This window comes from Balaenoptera physalus, assembly GCF_965194825.1.
Source record: "Balaenoptera physalus genome assembly, chromosome: 1".
In the NCBI taxonomy this organism is placed as follows: Eukaryota; Metazoa; Chordata; class Mammalia; order Artiodactyla; family Balaenopteridae; genus Balaenoptera; species Balaenoptera physalus.
This window is the reverse complement of record NC_138882.1, coordinates 158,594,030-158,612,740: the sequence shown is the minus strand read 5'-3', so window position 1 is coordinate 158,612,740 and position 18,711 is coordinate 158,594,030. Positions and strand designations below refer to the sequence as shown.

General features: G+C 38.4%; 1 protein-coding gene across 4 annotated transcripts in view; it reads left to right on the top strand.

Moving 5' to 3' along the window:
* NASP (nuclear autoantigenic sperm protein) overlaps nucleotides 1-18,711 on the top strand; it is a 40,382-nt gene that overhangs the window by 11,677 nt on the left and 9,994 nt on the right. For 3 of the 4 annotated variants that reach the window (XM_082455118.1, XM_082455116.1, XM_082455119.1), the window contains exons 2-5: nucleotides 7,852-7,902; nucleotides 15,638-15,748; nucleotides 17,270-17,350; nucleotides 18,378-18,487. In XM_082455118.1, coding sequence (XP_082311244.1) covers nucleotides 7,852-7,902; nucleotides 15,638-15,748; nucleotides 17,270-17,350; nucleotides 18,378-18,487 — 353 coding nt within the window. The remainder of the gene's footprint in view (nucleotides 1-7,851; nucleotides 7,903-15,637; nucleotides 15,749-17,269; nucleotides 17,351-18,377; nucleotides 18,488-18,711) is intronic. The other variant, XM_082455117.1, reaches the window with a different exon arrangement.

Here is an 18,711-nt window from a genome sequence, read left to right as displayed (position 1 = left end):
GGTGCCCTGCACCTTGTGGGATTTTAGTTCCCCAACCCAGGCCTTCGGCAGTGAGAGTGAGGAGTCCTAACCACTGGACCGCCAGGGAATTCCCTGTCTCCTCTGCTTTAACTTTTGTTGGAGACTGTGTCCGATGCTTAGCATATAATGGACTAAAATGTCTATTGAATTTAATTTTTTGAATTAGTATATTTATTTATTGAATTGAGCAAGCTATTTTTTAATTGTTCATTTGTTTCGTCCATACTGTGTATATTACACTGCTATTTTAATAAATTTGTTATCGCTAAACAGGAAGAAAGTCCAGGTGTGAAAAATTAGTTGACTCAGTTCTATTTATATGTATGTTTTAACCTTTGCAGGAATTTTCAGTAATGTCTATATAGGAAAGCCTTTTTCTCTCGTACAGCTTCTTGTGTTCTCTCATACTTCTACGTTTCTTGCTGTACATACTTCAATTCTAATTTATTGCTCCTGAGGTGTTAGTACTCAGTAGCAAAGTTTCCTGTTTTCCCACTGTTCTTTCTTTTTTCCATTTCAGCACAGCTAACAGCAGTCTCAGCTCTCATGGTGTGCTTTGGGGGCACATTTATAAATGATGTATGTCTTAACATAGCTGAATGTTGCCTTTGACATACAGGTGAAAACTGATGATGGGGCAGGTAAAAGAGACAAGGATTTAAATTAATACCAAGTGAATGGTGTCAATATATAGGGTTCCTAAGTAATAACTTAAGTCGACTCTGTCTTGAAACCTACCTAAGGTATAACTTTATTGTAAAGAAAGGGTAAGTTCTTTCCCATTATTTATCAATTTTCAAAATAATGCAGTGGTCTCCTATCAGTCTCTAAAAATGACTAACGAGTTTTTTGTTTTTTGTTTGTGTCATTGTGAACTCATGGATTTAAACACATTTGGAGTTTTTCAGTCAATTTAATTATTATCTTTAAAAATTTTTTTAATTTTATATTGGAGTATAGTTGATTAACAATGTTGTGTTGGTTTCAGGTGTACAGCAAAGTGATTCAGTTATACATATACATGTATCTATTGTTTTTCAAGTTCTTTTCCCATTTAGGTTATTACAGTATATTGAGCAGGGTTCCCTGTGCTATACAGTAGGTCCTTGTTGGTTATGCAGTTATTATCTTTGTTGATGCTCATATTGTCCCTTCTTCTGGCCAGTGAGATTTTATTGGGGTTGGCTCCTAAGTGTGCTTTTGTAATATTTTTGTAAATATGAAACATCAAGTTTGTAGAAAAGTGAAAAAATAGTACAAAGAACTCTTCCCATGCTTTACCCTGGATTCCCACCTTTCCTTTATAATTCCTTTTAGCATGACCATAAGTAGATATGACCCTAAATAATACTAGATATAGTTTTGTTGCTTTCTGGCATGAAATTGTCCCAGATTCACCTATGTACTTCCCCTGCCCTGGCTTAGAGTCAATTATTTCTCAATGGAGTCTTGGTTATTTTTAGTGGGAAATGGATTTTCAGGAGCACAGTCTAGGTGCTAGGGGGGTTACTCATTGCTCCTGAGTTGGTCATTATTTTTAGACTTTATTAGTAAACACAACTATGAAACATTTATATTAACATATTTCCATACAAATAACCCAATGAAAGTTTAGTATTAGTTGTTTTGTTTGTTTTTTTATACTGCAGGTTCTTATTAGGCATCAATTTTATACATATCAGTGTATACATGTCAATCCCAATCGCCCAATTCAGCACACCACCATCCCCACCTCACCGCAGTTTTCCCCCCTTGGTGTCCATATGTCCATTCTCTACATCTGTGTCTCAACTTCTGCCCTGCAAACTGGCTCATCTGTACCATTTTTCTAGGTTCCACATACATGCATTAATATATTTGTTTTTCTCTTTCTGACTTACTTCACTCTGTATGACAGTCTCTAGATCCATCCACGTCTCAACAAATGACTCAATTTCGTTCCTTTTTATGGCTGAGTAATATTCCATTGTATATATGTACCACAACTTCTTTATCCATTCGTCTGTTGATGGGCATTTAGGTTGCTTCCATGACCTGGCTATTGTATATAGTGCTGCAATGAACATTCGGGTGCATGTGTCTTTTTGAATTACGGTTTTCTCTGGGTATATGCCCAGTAGTGGGATTGCTGGGTCATATGGTAATTCTATACTTAGTTTTTTAAGGAACCTCCATATTGTTCTCCATAGTGGCTGTATCAATTTACATTCCCACCAACAGTGCAAGAGGGTTCCCTTTTCTCCACACCCTCTCTAGCATTTGTTGTTTGTAGATTTTCTGATGATGCCCATTCTAACAGGAGTGAGGTGATACCTCATTGTAGTTTTGATTTGCATTTCTCTAATAATTAGTGATGTTGAGCAGCTTTTCATGTGCTTCGTGGCCGTCTGTATGTCTTCTTTGGAGAAATGTCTATTTAGGTCTTCTGCCCATTTTTGGATTGGGGTGTTTGTTTCTTTGATATTGAGCTGAATGAGCTGTTTATATATTTTGGAGATTAATCCTTTGTCCGTTGATTCATTTGCAAATATTTTCTCCCATTCTGAGGGTTGTCTTTTCGTCTTGTTTATGGTTTCCTTTGCTGTGCAAAAGCTTTTAAGTTTCATTAGGTCCCACTTGTTTATTTTTGTTTTTATTTCCATTACTCTAGGAGGTGGATCAAAAAAGATCTTGCTGTGATTTATGTCAAAGAGTGTTCTTCCTATGTTTTCCTCTAAGAGTTTTATAGTGTCCAGTCTTATATTTAGGTCTCTAATCCATTTTGAGTTTATTTTTGTGTATGGTGTTAGGGAGTATTCTAATTTCATTCTTTTACATGTAGCTGTCCAGTTTTCCCAGCACCACTTATTGAAGAGACTGTCTTTTCTCCATTGTATATCTTTGCCTCCTTTGTCATAGATTAGTTGACCATAGGTGTGTGGGTTAATCTCTGGGCTTTCTATCTTGTTCCATTGATCTATGTTTCTGTTTTTGTGCCAGTACCATATTGTCTTGATTACTGTAGCTTTGTAGTATAGTCTGAAGTCAGGCAGCCTGATTCCTCCAGCTCCATTTTTTTGCCTCAAGACTGCTTTGGCTATTCGGGGTGTTTTGTGTCTCCATACAAATTTTAAGATGATTTGTTCTAGCTCCGTAAAAAATGCCATTGGTAATTTGATAGGGATTGCATTGAATCTGTAGATTGCTTTGGGTAGTATACTCATTTTCACAATGTTGATTCTTCCAATCCAAGAACATGGTATATCTCTCCATCTGTTGGTATCATCTTTAATTTCTTTCATCAGTGTCTTATAGTTTTCTGCATACAGGTCTTTTGTCTCCCTAGGTAGGTTTATTCCTAGGTATTTTATTCTTTTTGTTGCAATGGTAAATGGGAGTGTTTCCATAATTTCTCTTTCAGATTTTTCATCATTAGTGTATAGGAATGCAAGAGATTTCTGTGCATTAATTTTGTATCCTGCAACTTTACCATATTCATTAATTAGCTCTAGCAGTTTTCTGGTGGCAGTTTTAGGATTCTCTATGTATAGTATCATGTCATCTGCAAACAGTGACAGTTTTACTTCCTCTTTTCCAATTTGTATTCCTTTTATTTCTTTTTCTTCTCTGATTGCCATGGCTAGGACTTCCAGAACTATGTTGAATAATAGTGGTGAGAGTGGACATCCTTGTCTCGTTCCTGATCTTAGAGGAAATGCTTTCAGTTTTTCACCATTGAGAATGATGTTTGCTGTGGGTTTGTCATATATGGCCTTTATTATGTTGAGGTAGGTTCCCTCTATGCCCACTTTCTGGAGAGTTTTTATCAGAAATGGGTGTTGAATTTTGTCAAAAGCTTTTTCTGCATCTATTGAGATGATCATATGGTTTTTATTCTTCAGTTTGTTAATATGGTGTATCACATAGATTGATTTGCGTATATTGAAGAATCCTTGCATCCCTGGGATAAATCCCACTTGATCGTGGTGTATGATCCTTTTAATGTGTTGTTGGATTCTGTTTGCTAGTATTTTGTTGAGGATTTTTGCATCTATATTCATCAGTGATATTGGCCTGTAATTTTCTTTTTTTGTAGTGTCTTTGTCTGGTTTTGGTATCAGGGTGATGGTGGCCTCATAGAATGAGTTTGGGAGTGTTCCTTCCTCTGCAATTTTTTGGAAGAGTTTGAGAAGGATGGGTGTTAGCTCTTCTCTAAATGTTTGATAGAATTCACCTGTGAAGCCATCTGGTCCTGGACTTTTGTTTGTTGGAAGATTTTTAATCACAGTTTCAATTTCATTACTTGTGATTGGTCTGTTCATATTTTCTGTTTCTTCCTGATTCAGTCTTGGAAGGTTATACCTTTCTAAGAATTTGTCCATTTCTTCCAGGTTGTCCATTTTATTGGCATAAAGTTGCTTATAGTAGTCTCTTAGGATGTTTTGTATTTCTGCAGTGTCTGTTGTAACTTCTCCTTTTTCATTTCTGATTTTATTGATTTGAGTCCTCTCCCTCTTTTTCTTGATGAGTCTGGCTAATGGCTTATCAATTTTGTTTATCTTCTCAAAGAACCAACTTTTAGTTTTATTGATCTTTGCTATTGTTTTCTTTGTTTCTATCTCATTTATTTCTGCTCTGATCTTTATGATTTCTTTCCTTCTGCTAACTTTGGGTTTTGTTTGTTCTTCTTTCTCTAGTTTCTTTAGGTGTAAGGTTAGATTGTTTACTTGAGATTTTTCTTGTTTCTTTAGGTAGGCTTGTATAGCTATAAACTTCCCTCTTAGAACCGCTTTTGCTGCATCCCATAGGTTTTGGGTCGTCGTGTTTTCATTGTCATTTGTCTCTAGGTATTTTTTGATTTCCTCTTTGATTTCTTCAGTGATCTCTTGGTTATTTAGTAACGTATTGTTTAGCCTCCATGTGTTTGTCTTTTTTACGTTTTTTTCCCTGTAATTCATTTCTAATCTCATAGCGTTGTGGTCAGAAAAGATGCTTGGTATGATTTCAATTTTCTTAAATTTACTGAGGCTTGATTTGTGACCCAAGATGTGATCTATCCTGGAGAATGTTCCGTGCGCACTTGAGAAGAACGTGTAATCTGCTGTTTTTGGATGGAATGTCCTATATATATCAATTAAATCTATCTGGTCTATTGTGTCATTTAAAGCTTGTGTTTCCTTATTTATTTTCATTTTGGATGATCTGTCCATTGGTGTAAGTGAAGTGTTAAAGTCCCCCACTATTATTGTGTTACTGTCGATTTCCTCTTTTATAGCTGTTAGCAGTTGCCTTATGTATTGAGGTGCTCCTATGTTGGGTGCATATATATTTATAATTGTTATATCTTCTTCTTGGATTGATCCCTGAATCATTATGTAGTGTCCTTCCTTGTCTCTTGTAACATTCTTTATTTTAAAGTCTATTTTATCTGATATGAGTATAGCTACTCCAGCTTTCTTTTGATTTCCATTTGCATGGAATATCTTTTTCCATCCCCTAACTTTCAGTCTGTATGTGTCCCTAGGTCTAAAGTGGGTCTCTTGTAGACAGCATATATATGGGTCCTGTTTTTGTATCCATTCAGCCAGTCTATGTCTTTTGGTTGGGGCGTTTAATCCATTCACATTTAAGGTAATTATCGATATGTATGTTCCTATGACCATTTTCTTAATTGTTTTGGGTTTGTTTTTGTAGGTCCTTTTCTTCTCTTGTGTTTCCCACTTAGAGAAGTTCCTTTAGCATTTGTTGTAGAGCTGGTTTGGTGGTGCTGAATTCTCTTAGCTTTTGCTTGTCTGTAAAGCTTTTGATTTCTCCATCAAATCTAAATGAGATCCTTGCCGGGCAGAGTAATCTTGGTTGTAGGTTCTTCCCTTTCATCACTTTAAGTATATCATGCCACTCCCTTCTGGCTTGCAGAGTTTCTGCTGAGAAATCAGCTGTTAACCTTATGGGAGTTCCCTTGTATGTTATTTGTCGTTTTTCCCTTGCTGCTTTCAATAATTTTTCTTTGTCTTTAATTTTTGCCACTTTGATTACTGTGTGTCTCGGCGTGTTTCTCCTTGGGTTTATTCTGTATGGGACTCTCTGCGCTTCCTGGACTTGGGTGGCTATTTCCTTTCCCATGTTAGGGAAGTTTTCGACTATAATCTCTTCAAATATTTTCTCTGGTCCTTTCTCTCTCTCTTCTCCTTCTGGGACCCCTATAATGCGAATGTTGTTGCGTTTAATGTTGTCCCAGAGGTCTCTTAGGCTGTCTTCATTTCTTTTCATTGTTTTTTCTTTAGTCTGTTCCGCAGCAGTGAATTCCACCATTCTGTCTTCCAGGTCACTTATCCGTTCTTCTGCCTCAGTTATTCTGCTATTGATTCCTTCTAGTGTAGTTTTCATTTCAGTTATTGTATTGGTTATCTCTGTTTGTTTGTTCTTTAATTCTTCTAGGTCTTTGTTAATCATTTCTTGCATCTTCTCAATCTTTGCCTCCATTCTTATTCCGAGGTCCTGGATCATCTTCACTATCATTATTCTGAATTCTTTCTCTGGAAGGTTGCCTATCTCCACTTCATTTAGTTGTTTTTCTGGGGTTTTTTCTTGTTCCTTCATCTGGTATATAGCCCTCTGCCTTTTCATCTTCTCTATCTTTCTGTAACTGTGGTTTTTGGTCCGCAGGCTGCAGGATTGTAGTTTTTCTTGCTTCTGCTCTCTGCCCTCTGGTGGTTGAGGCTATCTAAGAGGCTTGATGGGAGGCTCTGGTGGTGGGTAGAGCTGACTCAACTATGAAATATTTTTAAGATATTTATTAGTACTTTTCAAAAAAATGAATGTTCTGGGAAACTGCTTCTTCCTTTTTTTTTAAAAAAAACTTATTTTTAGTGAGCAGTTGCAGAATGTGAGATTTTCAGGATTGCACATACTGGGTTATAACAAATACTGCATTCTCTTCTGTCTGATCGTAAACTCAAATCTAGGATATAACTGTCTTGTTCACTGTAGTATACTTCATGTGTAGCAAATAAGCATACAACGGTTATTTGAATGAGTAAGGATTAAATTTGATAATGTAAATAAATATTATGTAAAACCTTAATATTTTGAGAATTTAATAAATCGCTCTTTTTTTTATAAATTTATTTATTTTTATTTTTGGCTGCGTTGGGTCTTTGTTGCAGCGCGCGGGCTTCTCATTGCGGTGGCTTCTCTTGTTAGGGAGCACAGGCTCTAGGCACGTGGGCTCAGGAGCTGTGGCTCGCGGGCTCTAGAGCACAGGCTCAGTAGCTGTGACACATGGGCTTAGTTGCTCCGCGGCATGTGGGATCTTCTCGGACCAGGGCTCGAACCCGTGTCCCCTGCACTGGCAGGCGGATTCTTAACCACTGAGCCACCAAGTAAGTCCCCTAAATCGCTCTTTTTATGGCTTTATATTTTCTTTTTTATAAAGTTTATTTATTTTTGGCTGCATTGGGTCTTCGTTGCTGCACGTGAGCTTTCTCTAATTGCGGCAAGCGGGGGCTACTCTTCATTGTGGTGTGCGGGCTTCTCATTGTGGTGGCTTCTCTTGTTGTGGAGCACGGGCTCTAGGCGCGCGGACTTCAGTAGTTGTGGCACGAGGGCTCAGTAGTTGTGGCTCACGGGCTCTAGAGCGTGGGCTCAGTAGTTGTGGCGCACGGGCTTAGCTGCTCCGTGGCATGTGGCATCTTCCTGGATCAGGGCTCGAACCCGTGTCCCCTGCATTGGCAGGCGGATTCTTAACCACTGCACCACCAGGGAAGTCCCCATATTTTCTTAATTTGTTTAATTTCTAGTCTTAAAATAGCCTTCATTTTTACTTTTTTCCCCTTAATTTTTTTATTACAGAATTGAAGAAGATGTCCCTGCTCCTTCTACCTCTACAGATAAAGTGGAGAGGTAAGATTATTTACATGGTACAGTTAGATTTATATCTGGAACATAGACTAAGAGCTATGTAACTTGAGGGCAGTTTGTTTCATTATTTTCAATAGGTAACGAATAAGACTGAATGTTAAAGTACCCGTCTAATTTAAAGTATGGAGTCCTGACAATGATGTTGTCAGGTTTTTTTGTATTTGATTAAAATATTAGAATTGAAAAAATTGTTTAATTCTTCTTCTTACTTAGTACCCAACATGCCTGGCAAATGCTAACTTATTTTTCTGTTGTTGTTATGGCATGCAGGCTCAGTAGTTGTGGCTCGCGGGCTCTAGAGCGCAGACTCAGTAGCTGCGGTGCATGGGCTCAGTTTCTCTGCAGCATGTGGGATCTTGCCAGACCAGGGCTTGAACCCATGTCCCCTGCATTGGCAGGCGGATTCTTAACCACTGTGCCACCAGGGAAGTCCCTAACTTATTCTTTTCTTAAAAAATATTTTTTTAATTTATTTATTGGCTGTGTCGGATCTTAATTGCAGCGCAGACCTCTCTCTAGTTGTGGCGCACGGGCTCTCTAGTTGTGGCACATGGGCTTATTTGCCCCACAGCATGTGGGATCTTAGTCCCCCAACCAGGGATCGAGCCCGCGTCCCCTGCACTGGAAGGCAGATTCGTAACCACTGGACCAGCAGGGAAGTTCCTAACTTATTCTTTCTTTGAATACTTCTACTGATTTAGATCTCTGTTTTGTAAGGTTGCCATTTTCAATTTTGTTGTTATTCTGGTTGAAAGTTTTAAATTTTATATTGAGCTCACACGTACTTCCATGTAACTTCCCCATCTGGATGTGACCGTGGTTTTTAACCAGAGGTAAGCATAATAATTAATTAACTAGAAAGCTTATCCAAAAGGTAAATGCCTGGGTTGCATTCCTACAGATTTCATTTGTTGAGTGTATGAGTGTTTTGGAAAAGCTTCCTGTTAAATCTTAAGCTCACTTAGGTTGAAAATTACTGTTCTAAATTCTGTTTAATCCTTTATGCAAAATACCTGCACCTTTTTTTTTTTTAAGAGTAAGTTGTTCATTTGTTTCATCATTTCACAGTGTGGTCTTAAATTCCATTGTTATCTTGGTTATTTAAACCGTGTCTTTTATAAATACTACCTACTGATTTGTGAGTCAGTCTCGTTTTTGGGTGCAAGGAGTACTGCTCAGGATCAGTCCTAAACACACATTTGAATAACCTTTTTAGAGTCTTGGTATATACCGTAGTATTAAATTTCTGGACTGAGAATAAGGTATAAATGTAGCTAGGCTACGTGACCCCTGGAACACTGCTGATATGTGATTATTTATATTCTAAGCATTGATGATCTTTTGAGGAGCATGATAATCTGATTCTCAGAGAAACTTGGAAGGATGGTTGGAAAAAACATGACTAGTCTCATAAATTTGTAACAGCTGATCTGAAATGGTTATTTAGTACTGCCTGGCAACTATAGCATGTTTCCCTGGCCAAGTTGTTCTCTCATTCTGCTGAGTAACTTCTTAACATTCAGTACCGTCACCTGTCTTCTTGCTCTTACTTGATGATTTTACTTTTTAAAAAAATTTGATTGGGGACTTCCTGGTGGCGCAGTGGTTAAGAATCCGCCTGCCAACGCAGGGGACACGAGTTCGAGCCCTGGTCCGGGAAAATCCCACATGCTGTGGAGCAACTAAGCCCGTGTGCCACAACTACTGAGCCGGCGCTCTAGAGCCCGCGAGCCACAACTACTGAGCCTGCGTGCCACAACTACTGAAGCCCACGTGGCTGAGCCCATGCTCCGCAACAAGAGGCCACTGCAATGAGAAGCCCATGCACCGCAACGAAGAAGTTGCCTGCGTGCAACTTCTGAGAAAGCCTGCATGCAGCAGTGAAGACCCAGTGCAACCAAAAATAAATAAATAAAATAAATAAATTTATAAAAAATTTGATTGTTCAGTAATAAGCAGTAGGAAGAGGAATTTCTTAATCACGCTATCTTAAATCTGTACCCACACATTCTTTTCTTTTCTTTTTTTTTTTTTCTTTTTATTTGTTTGCTCTCGGCCTTAGTTGCAGCCGGCGGGCTCCTTAGTTGCAGTACGCGAACTCTTAGTTGCGGTACGCATGTGGGATCTAGTTCCCTGATCAGGGATCGAACCTGGGCCCCCTGCATTGGCTGCACGGAGTCTTATCCACTGCGCCACCAGGGAAGTCCCACATTCTTTTCTTTTGGATGTTGGTCCATGCTCTTATTCAGAGGTTCTCAAGGTGCAGTCTGTATGCCCCTGGGATCCCCAAGACCCTTTCAGAGATTCCACAAGGTCAAAATTTTTCATAATTGGTAGACCATTTGCCGTTTTCACTGGTTGACATTGGCACTAATGGTGCAAAAGCAATGATGGGTAAACCTGCTGGCCCTTTATTTAACATAGGTCAAGGCAGTACAAGTAGTTCACTCCCAGTTTCACTTCTATTGCTTCCATGATGAAGCAATAGAAACTAATAAATTTATTCTCAGTCCTTCACTACATGGTTTTAGAATATTCTGTGTGACAAAATGGGAAATAGGAATGCTAATTCTGCACCCTGAAGTAGGTAGGTAAGATGGTTGTCTTTAGGAAAAGCATTTGTGTGACTGTTTGAATTAAGAATTAAATTTTTCGTGGAATTCTGGATTTGAAAGGATGACCAACAGACTGATTACTCAGACTTGGGTATTTATTTGGCAGACAGTTTCTCAAAAATTAATAAAGTGAGGCTGTCACTTTAAGGGAAGCAACTGAGAATATCTGTTGTCAGTGATAGAATTTGAGCTTTCAAATGAAAATTAAGATCTTAGAAGTTGTATTGACTACCTGAGCCTGACTCATGTAGTCCCAGTATTTCAAGACTCTTCTGATGAAATTGGTGGTGGTTGTTGTTGTTTTATATTGTGGTGTAATGCACATAACATAAAATTTACCATCATAGGGACTTCCCTGGTGGTCCAGTGGTTAAGAATCCGCTTTCCGATGCAGGGGACTCGGGTTCGATCCCTGGTCGGGGAACTAAGATCCCACATGCCACGGGGCAACGAAGTCCATGCGCTCTAGAGCCCGCGCTCTGCAGCGAAGATCCTGCATGCCACAACTAAGACCTGATGCAGCCTAATAAATAAATAAATATTAAAAAAAATTACCATCATAACCATTTTTAAATGTACAGTTCAGTAATGTTAAGTACATGTACGTTGCTGTGGAGCCAGTCCGTTCTTGCAGAACTGAAACTCTCCACCATCCATCTCCAGAACATTTTCATCTTTCCAACTGAAACTCTACCCTTTAAACAACGTTCCATCTCTTCCCCCAGCCCCTGGCAGCCACCACCATCCTACTCTCTGTCTCTGTGAATTTGACTACTCTAGGTACCTTATATAAATGAAATCCTACATCGTTTGTCTTTTTATGACTGGCTTATTTAACTTAGCATAGTGTCTTCAGGGTTAATCCATGTTATAGCATCTGTCAGAGTTCTCTTTTTAAGGCTGAATAATATGCCATTGTATGTATAGACCACATTTTGTGTTTATCCATTCATCTATCAATGGATACTTGAGTTGATTCCACCTTTTGGCTATTGTGAATAATGCTGCTTATGTACATGAGTGTACAAAATCATTCATGAATAGGCGATCTATTCAGAGTACAAGATAGACCAATGATTTTTATTTTATTTTAAATAAATAAATGAATTTATTTATTTATTTATTTTTTGCTGCATTGGGTCTTCATTGCTGCGTGGGCTTTCTCTAGTTGCGGTGAGTGGGGGCTACTCTTCATTGCTGTGTGCAGGCTTCTCATAGTGGTGGCTTCTCTTGTTGCAGAGCACAGGCTCTATGCGTGCAGGCTTCAGTAGTTGTGGCACACGGGCTCAGTAGTTGTGGCTCGCAGGCTCTAGAGTGCAGGCTCAGTAGTTGTGGTGCATGGGCTTAGTTGCTCCGCGGCATGTGGGATCTTCCTGGACCAGGGCTCGAACCCCTGTCCCTTGCATTGGCAGGCAGATTCTTAACCACTGCGCTACCAGGGAAGTCCCAGAACAATGATTTTTAATGTAGCAGTATGAAAAGTTCGTCAATACATCTTCAGATTCTGCAATGCAGATAACCTTTAAGGAACTACCACTCATTGAGTTTTGCTATAGTATCAAAGAAGAATATCCACAGCCATTTACAAGATTATTCAAGGGAATTCCCTGGTGGTACAGTGGTTAGGACTCCACGCTTCCACTGCCAGGGGTCTGGATTCGATCCCTGTTCGGGGAACTAAGATCCCACAAAAAAATTTAAAAAGGTTATTAAAGTACTCCCTTTTCCAAACAGGTATCAGTGTGAGGTCAGATATTTTATACTTCATTGGAAACAACAAATCCCAATGGGTTAAATGCAGAAAAGTGAATATGAAAATCCAGCTTTTCTATTAAGCCAGACATTGAAGAGATTTGCAAAAATGTTCAATAGTGCTTCTCACTAAATTTTTTATGTTTGGGAAATAGTCATTTTTCATAGAAGTCATGTTAACATGTAACATTTTAAAATATTTAAAAATTTTTTTAGTTTTAATTTCAATATGGTAAATACCAATAGATATTACTCACATACACAAAGGCTCTTCGAGGACCTTCTGTAATTTGATAGTGTAAAGAGTCTGGAGACCAAAAAGTTTGTGAGCCATTGCTCTTCTTTTTTTTTAATTAATTAATTTTTGTCTGTGTTGGGTCTTTGTTGTGGTGTGCGGGCTTCTCGTAGCGGTGGCTTCTCTTGTTGCAGAGCACGGGCTCTAGGTACGCGGGTTTCAGTAGTTGTGGCTCGTGGGCTCTAGAGTGCAGGGTCAGTAGCTGTGGCGCACAGGCTTAGTTGCTCTGCAGCATGTGGGATCTTCCTGGACCAGGCCTCGAACCCGTGTCCCCTGCATTGGCAGGTGGATTCTTAACCACTGCGCCACCAGGGAAGTCCCCATTGCTCTTATATAGAAACCAACATTTCCACTTGTTCAGTGGATCCCATCCTCAGTCATCTATCTACTCAAGAACAGAGCTCTTGTAGTTCTCTATCTAGCAGTACTACTCCATTCCTCTCCTATGAGATTATTTGTACCGACCTACTAAGTATCGCATAGTCTTCCCTTGGTGTTCATGGGGGATTGGTTCCAGGATACCCCTGCCCCCTGCCCCCAGTACTAAAATCTGTGTATTCTCAAGTCCCTTATATAAAATGGCATAGTATTTGCATATAACCGAACACATACTCCTGTATACTTTAAAATTGTCTCTAGATTACTTATACTACCTAGTACAACGTAAATAGTTGTAAATATTATGAAAATGCTATGAAAATAGTTGGCCAATGTGCAGCAAATTCAAGTTTTGCTTTTTGGAACTTTCTGGAATTACCACACACCGCCCCCCTCCGGAGTATTTTTAATCCTTGGTTGATGAGGAGGGCCAACTGTATTCCTGTTCTTAACCCTTCATTGATCCCCCACATCCCCTTCTACCTATTACTTCATTTCTGTTTCTTGGACAAGAAAACATGAAAGAGTTGTCATTACTTTGTTTCTTTACTTCCCCTTTTTTATTTCCTGAACCTTCTTCAGGTTTTTCTTTCACCATTCTAAAATGGTCTTGCTTAATGGTCATTAATGCCATCTATATTATTCCTTAATCTAGTGATTAGTTAATCTTGTCAGTAACATTTGATCCAGTGGATCACTTCTTTCTTTACATGTCTTCATTTGGCTTCAGGGATACTATATTTTTTTCCCTTACTAGCTATTCTTTTTTCAGTAGGGGGAGTGACAGGGGCTTGTTCTTCCCCATTTCCCCTGCCTCTGACATAGGAATGCTCTCAGGGCTCAGTCCTATGACTTCTTTATTAATAGTCACTCCCTAGGTAATCTCCCCCAGTTTAGCTCAGGCCTGTGGCTTTAAGCGCATGACACCCCGTTTGTATCTCTAGACCCTACATATTTCCTGAATCTCTTCCTTTCAATATCTTGGAGGTTCAGTAGGCATCTTACAATTAACGTGTCCAAAACTAGATTACCCTGCCCCTCACCTGCTTTTCCCTCAGTTGGCTATCTCAGTAAATGGCAATGTTGTATAAATCTTGATCTAGATCGTCTAGATGATCTAGAGATCTAGATGGTCCCTGCCACTAATTCTCAGTTTTCACATCTGTAAAATGGAGATAATAAGTTACAGCCTTATGAAGTAGATACCAAGATTAAATGTAAATATAGGTATAATTATCACGTGGCACATAGTAAGTATCCATTGTTATTACAGTTGCCCAGGCCAGAAAGCATTGGCTTTATTACTTTTTCATTCAAGAAATTATGTATCCAGTACATTAGCAAATTCCAAAATAAGTATATTGAGAATCTAACCATTTCTACTATTTCCTTGGTCTTAGCCTAGATTCTTTCTAAGTAGTCTTCTCCTATTACTATTTTTTTTTTGAAGGTTTTTTTTTTTTTTTTTGGTTGTGTTGGGTCTGTGTGTGGGCTTTTTCTAGTTGTGGCGAGTGGGGGCTGCTCTTCGTTGTGGTGCGCGGGCTTCTCATTGTGGTGGCTTCTCTTGTTGTGGGACACAGGCTGTAGGTGCACGAGCTTCAGTAGTTGTGGCATGTAGGCTCAGTAGTTGTGGTTTGCGGGCTCTAGAGCGCAGGCTCAGTATTTGTGACACACGAGCTTAGTTGCTCTGCGGTAAGTGGAATCTTCCTGGACCAGGGCTCGAACCCGTGTCCCCTGCATTGGCAGGCGGATTCTTAACCACTGCGCCACCAGGGAAGTCCCCTAAACTGCACATTTTTGAAGTGAGCAATTTGATGAGCTTTTACATGTGTATATACCTGTAGACCAATATCATAAAATAATGACATATTTATCATCTCAAAATTTCTTTATGCTCCTTTGTACTTCATTCCCTCTCCAGGCAACCATTAATCTACTTTCTGTCACTGTAGATGAGTTTGCATTTTGTAGAACATTACCTAAATCGAATCATACTGTATGTACTTTTTTTGGTATGGCATCTTTGATTCAGCATAATCAAGATTCATCCATGTTATGTGTTTCAACAGTTCATTCCTTTTTATTGATATTCCATATTGTGGATATATCACAATTTATCCATTTGGGTTTCTAGTTTTTAGCTACTACAGATAAAGCTGCTATGAATATATGTGTACGTGTCTTTTTATGGGTATATGCTTTCATTTCTCTTGGGTTAATTCCTAGGAATGGAATGGCTAGATATTATATGATGGGTATATATCTAACTTTTTAAGAAACTCGCCAGCTGTTTTCTAAAGTGACTCTCCCATTTTACATTCCTGTCAGCAGAGTATGAGAGTTCTAGTTGCTCTACATCTTTGCCAACACTTGATGTGGTCAGTCTTTACATTTTTGCCATTCTAGTGGGAGTATAATAGTATCTCATTATGAGTTTAATTTGCATTTCTCAAATGACTGATGTTGTTGAGCGTCTTTTCATGTGCTTATTTACCATTCATATATCTTAGTAGTGAGCTTTTTTAGTGATAGGTAAGTGTGGGTTAGCTAAGCCTTGCCAGAGTAGTTCAGAGGTTTAAAGAAATTAAAGAAAGTATTGTGGTTTAAATGTAGCAGGTATTCCAAAAATGTTGGTTCCAAAAGTATTTGACGTTTGAAAAAAATCTTTCTCTTGCAGTCTGGATGTGGATAGTGAAGCTAAGAAACTATTGGGTTTAGGACAGAAACATCTGGTGATGGGGGATATTCCAGCAGCTGTCAATGCCTTCCAGGAAGCAGCTAGTCTTTTGTAAGTACTGTGTTTTGCTATGATGGGCTATTGTGTTCCTAATAAGCTTGAATCATAAAAAGTTTAACGGGATAAAAAGAATAAAGAGCAAGAATTTAAGAAGATTTGATTATTTTTCATGTGTAAATTTATTCCTATAACTATAAAACTTACGTATCACTGACTAATTTCAGCCTTTGATTTTCCTGAGTTAAGGTAATTTGTTTTCTGTTCATCACTAACTAACTAACTTGTCCTGGTTTTGGTTCAGGGTCATATTTGTCCATTTTTTCCCACAACCCTTACTCCCTCTAGAACAGAATCTTATTCCTGGATGTCTGCAATAATCTCGTCAGATTATTGGCCTCTGGCCTCTGGCCTCTTCATCATCACCTGAGTCTGAAGAGCTGAGGTTCTGGTATTCAGTGGTGTGCTAAGGGTAGGGCCCAGATTTCATCTGATGCTGAGTATTTAGGTATTTTTATATAAAAATGTGTGGTTATCTTACAATGAAAATGTTAAAATCTAAGTTTTTAAGATTAAGCACATAGAAACACGCTTCTTAGCTTATTCCTTATTCCTGGAAAGTTCAGTTTTCTCACTGTCCTGCCATTAAGGGTATTTAGGAGGAAAATTTGAGATACATTATTCTAATCTAGTAGGCTACCCTTAAACATGACCTTCATCACAATAGTTTCTTTGTTTAGTTGCTCTGTTTACTCTCACTAATCTCTTAGGCTATTAGTTGGCCTGACTTAGCATGATTTCTGCCAATCCTTTACCCCACAAAAGCTGGTCTCCTTACTCCACATAAAGTACCTCCTCCTTACCATTTATCACACTTGTGATTTTTTTCCTCTTCTTCTTCCCTGTCTAGATATTAATAGCTTGAATTTGTATATATAGTGCTATCTGTATTTCTAAGCATTATTTTAAATGATTTTATATACATTAACTTAATTAGTTCTTGCAATAGCTCTGACCGGTTCTTAACATTTCCATTTTACAGATGAGAAAGCTAAGGTACTGTGAGATTAAGTAACTTGACTAAGGTTAAAAGTTAGAGGCAGGATTTGAACCTAGGCAGTCAGGCTCCAGAGAACATGCTCTTAACTCTTTATCATCATGCCTTTCCATGGACCTTATTCATGCTTTAGGTCCCAGCCAAAGGCCCTCTAACAATATTCTGGCCCATATTGACCCCTATCTTATACCAGGAGAAACGCCTATTAATGTAATTTGGCTCTTAGATTATATAGTATAACTGTAGCAAATGGATGTCTTTTAGAGTATATATTATATTCTAATTATATAATGTATATTATATATCTAAATTTGTAATTATATACTATATAGATGAAGAACAGGCAACATTAATTCATTCATTCTTAAAGTCCCTTGGACCTTGACTTCAAAGCAAGAGGAGTGGAGCATTGGTTTCCTAGAAGGATGGGTTACAGAAGAAATGTCATTTTATAGCTAAAGAAATAGGGGAAAAAAATTTTAGACTAGATGTTAATTAGCTGTTTATTCTCTTTGTAGAGGTAAGAAGTATGGAGAGACAGCTAATGAATGTGGAGAAGCCTTCTTTTTCTATGGGAAATCGCTTCTGGAGTTGGCAAGGTATGTCTTTCAAGCCAAGTTTTTAAGTAATATGTTTTGTATCATAGTAGTCTATTTAAAAACTTGTTTCTTTGTTTGCTAAGATGGTTTACTAGCTTTGAGATTTCACATGAGCTAAGTGAGACTGGCTTTACTGGGGGGGGTTTAGAAGGAACATGAAAGATTGATGGAAGTTTTTTTGGGGGAGGGGGCATGCCGTGGGCTTGTGGGATATTAGTTCCCCGACCAGGGATTGAACTCGTGCCCCCAGCAGTGAAAGCATGGAGTCCTAATCACTGGACCGCCAGAGAATTCACTTGATGGGAGTTTTGAAAGGCACTTGATACAAAGAGTAAAGTTATACTTAGGTTTTGACTTTTGCAGTAATTAGAAGCAGAGGTCTTTCCATTAGTGAATAGTCAGTAATTTATCAAAGTCCAATTTAGAGAGAGAACCTTTGAAAGCACTCTCAGCTAGCCCAAAACAGTCATCCATAAGAAGGACTGAATGAAGGACAATTTGAAAACACTGGCATGTGAAAATGTCTTAAGACTCACAAGTAGTCTTAACTGTTGGAAAGTTGTGTATTTTCCACCAGAATTTATTAATCAGAATAAAATATATTTAGGGTACACAGAGTAGCAAATATTCTGTAATCTATTTAATCTTAGTTCTGCTAAGTTTTCTAATTTTGTAGAGCATTCTAAGGATTTGTCATGAAAACCTTGCCAGAATGTTTTTGGCCATCTAGAGAAATGTAGGTGGAGGAGAAGTTTGGGAAATATGGCCCTTTTGATAAGAGTCATCAGTGCTTTTTCAGGTGGCTGGATAAAAAGGGTATGTTTATTTCTTTCAGTGCTCTTACAGCCTTAATTTATATTAGAAGTTTTGATCATTGTATTTCTTTCATGAGTGCTTATAGTTTATATTCTCTGTACTTGCTTACTCTTCTGTTGCTTTTATAATACAGGACTACAGTTTCTGTCTTACAAAGACTGTTAGGTTCTAGCCATCATACCTTTAGTGCTTTCTCCTTTTGTTCTGCTAGAATGGAGAATGGTGTGTTGGGAAATGCCCTGGAAGGTGTGCATGTGGAAGAGGAGGAAGGAGAAAAAACAGAAGAAGAAACTCTGGTAGAAAATAATGATAACATAGATGGTATGTGGAGTTGCATGTGACATTCAAGAGATGCGACGTTTATTTCTTGTGTACAAGTGATGGAAATAGGGCTCTCCTTATCCTGAATGGTCTCTCCTGGGGTGACACCTGCATCTGGTGGAGACTGCAGGGGAGGTGGCTGATTACTGAAACTGATAGCAGGCTTTTGTAAGGGGATAACTTAATTTCCCAAATAAATCTGGTTATTTAAATTGATGTTTTAA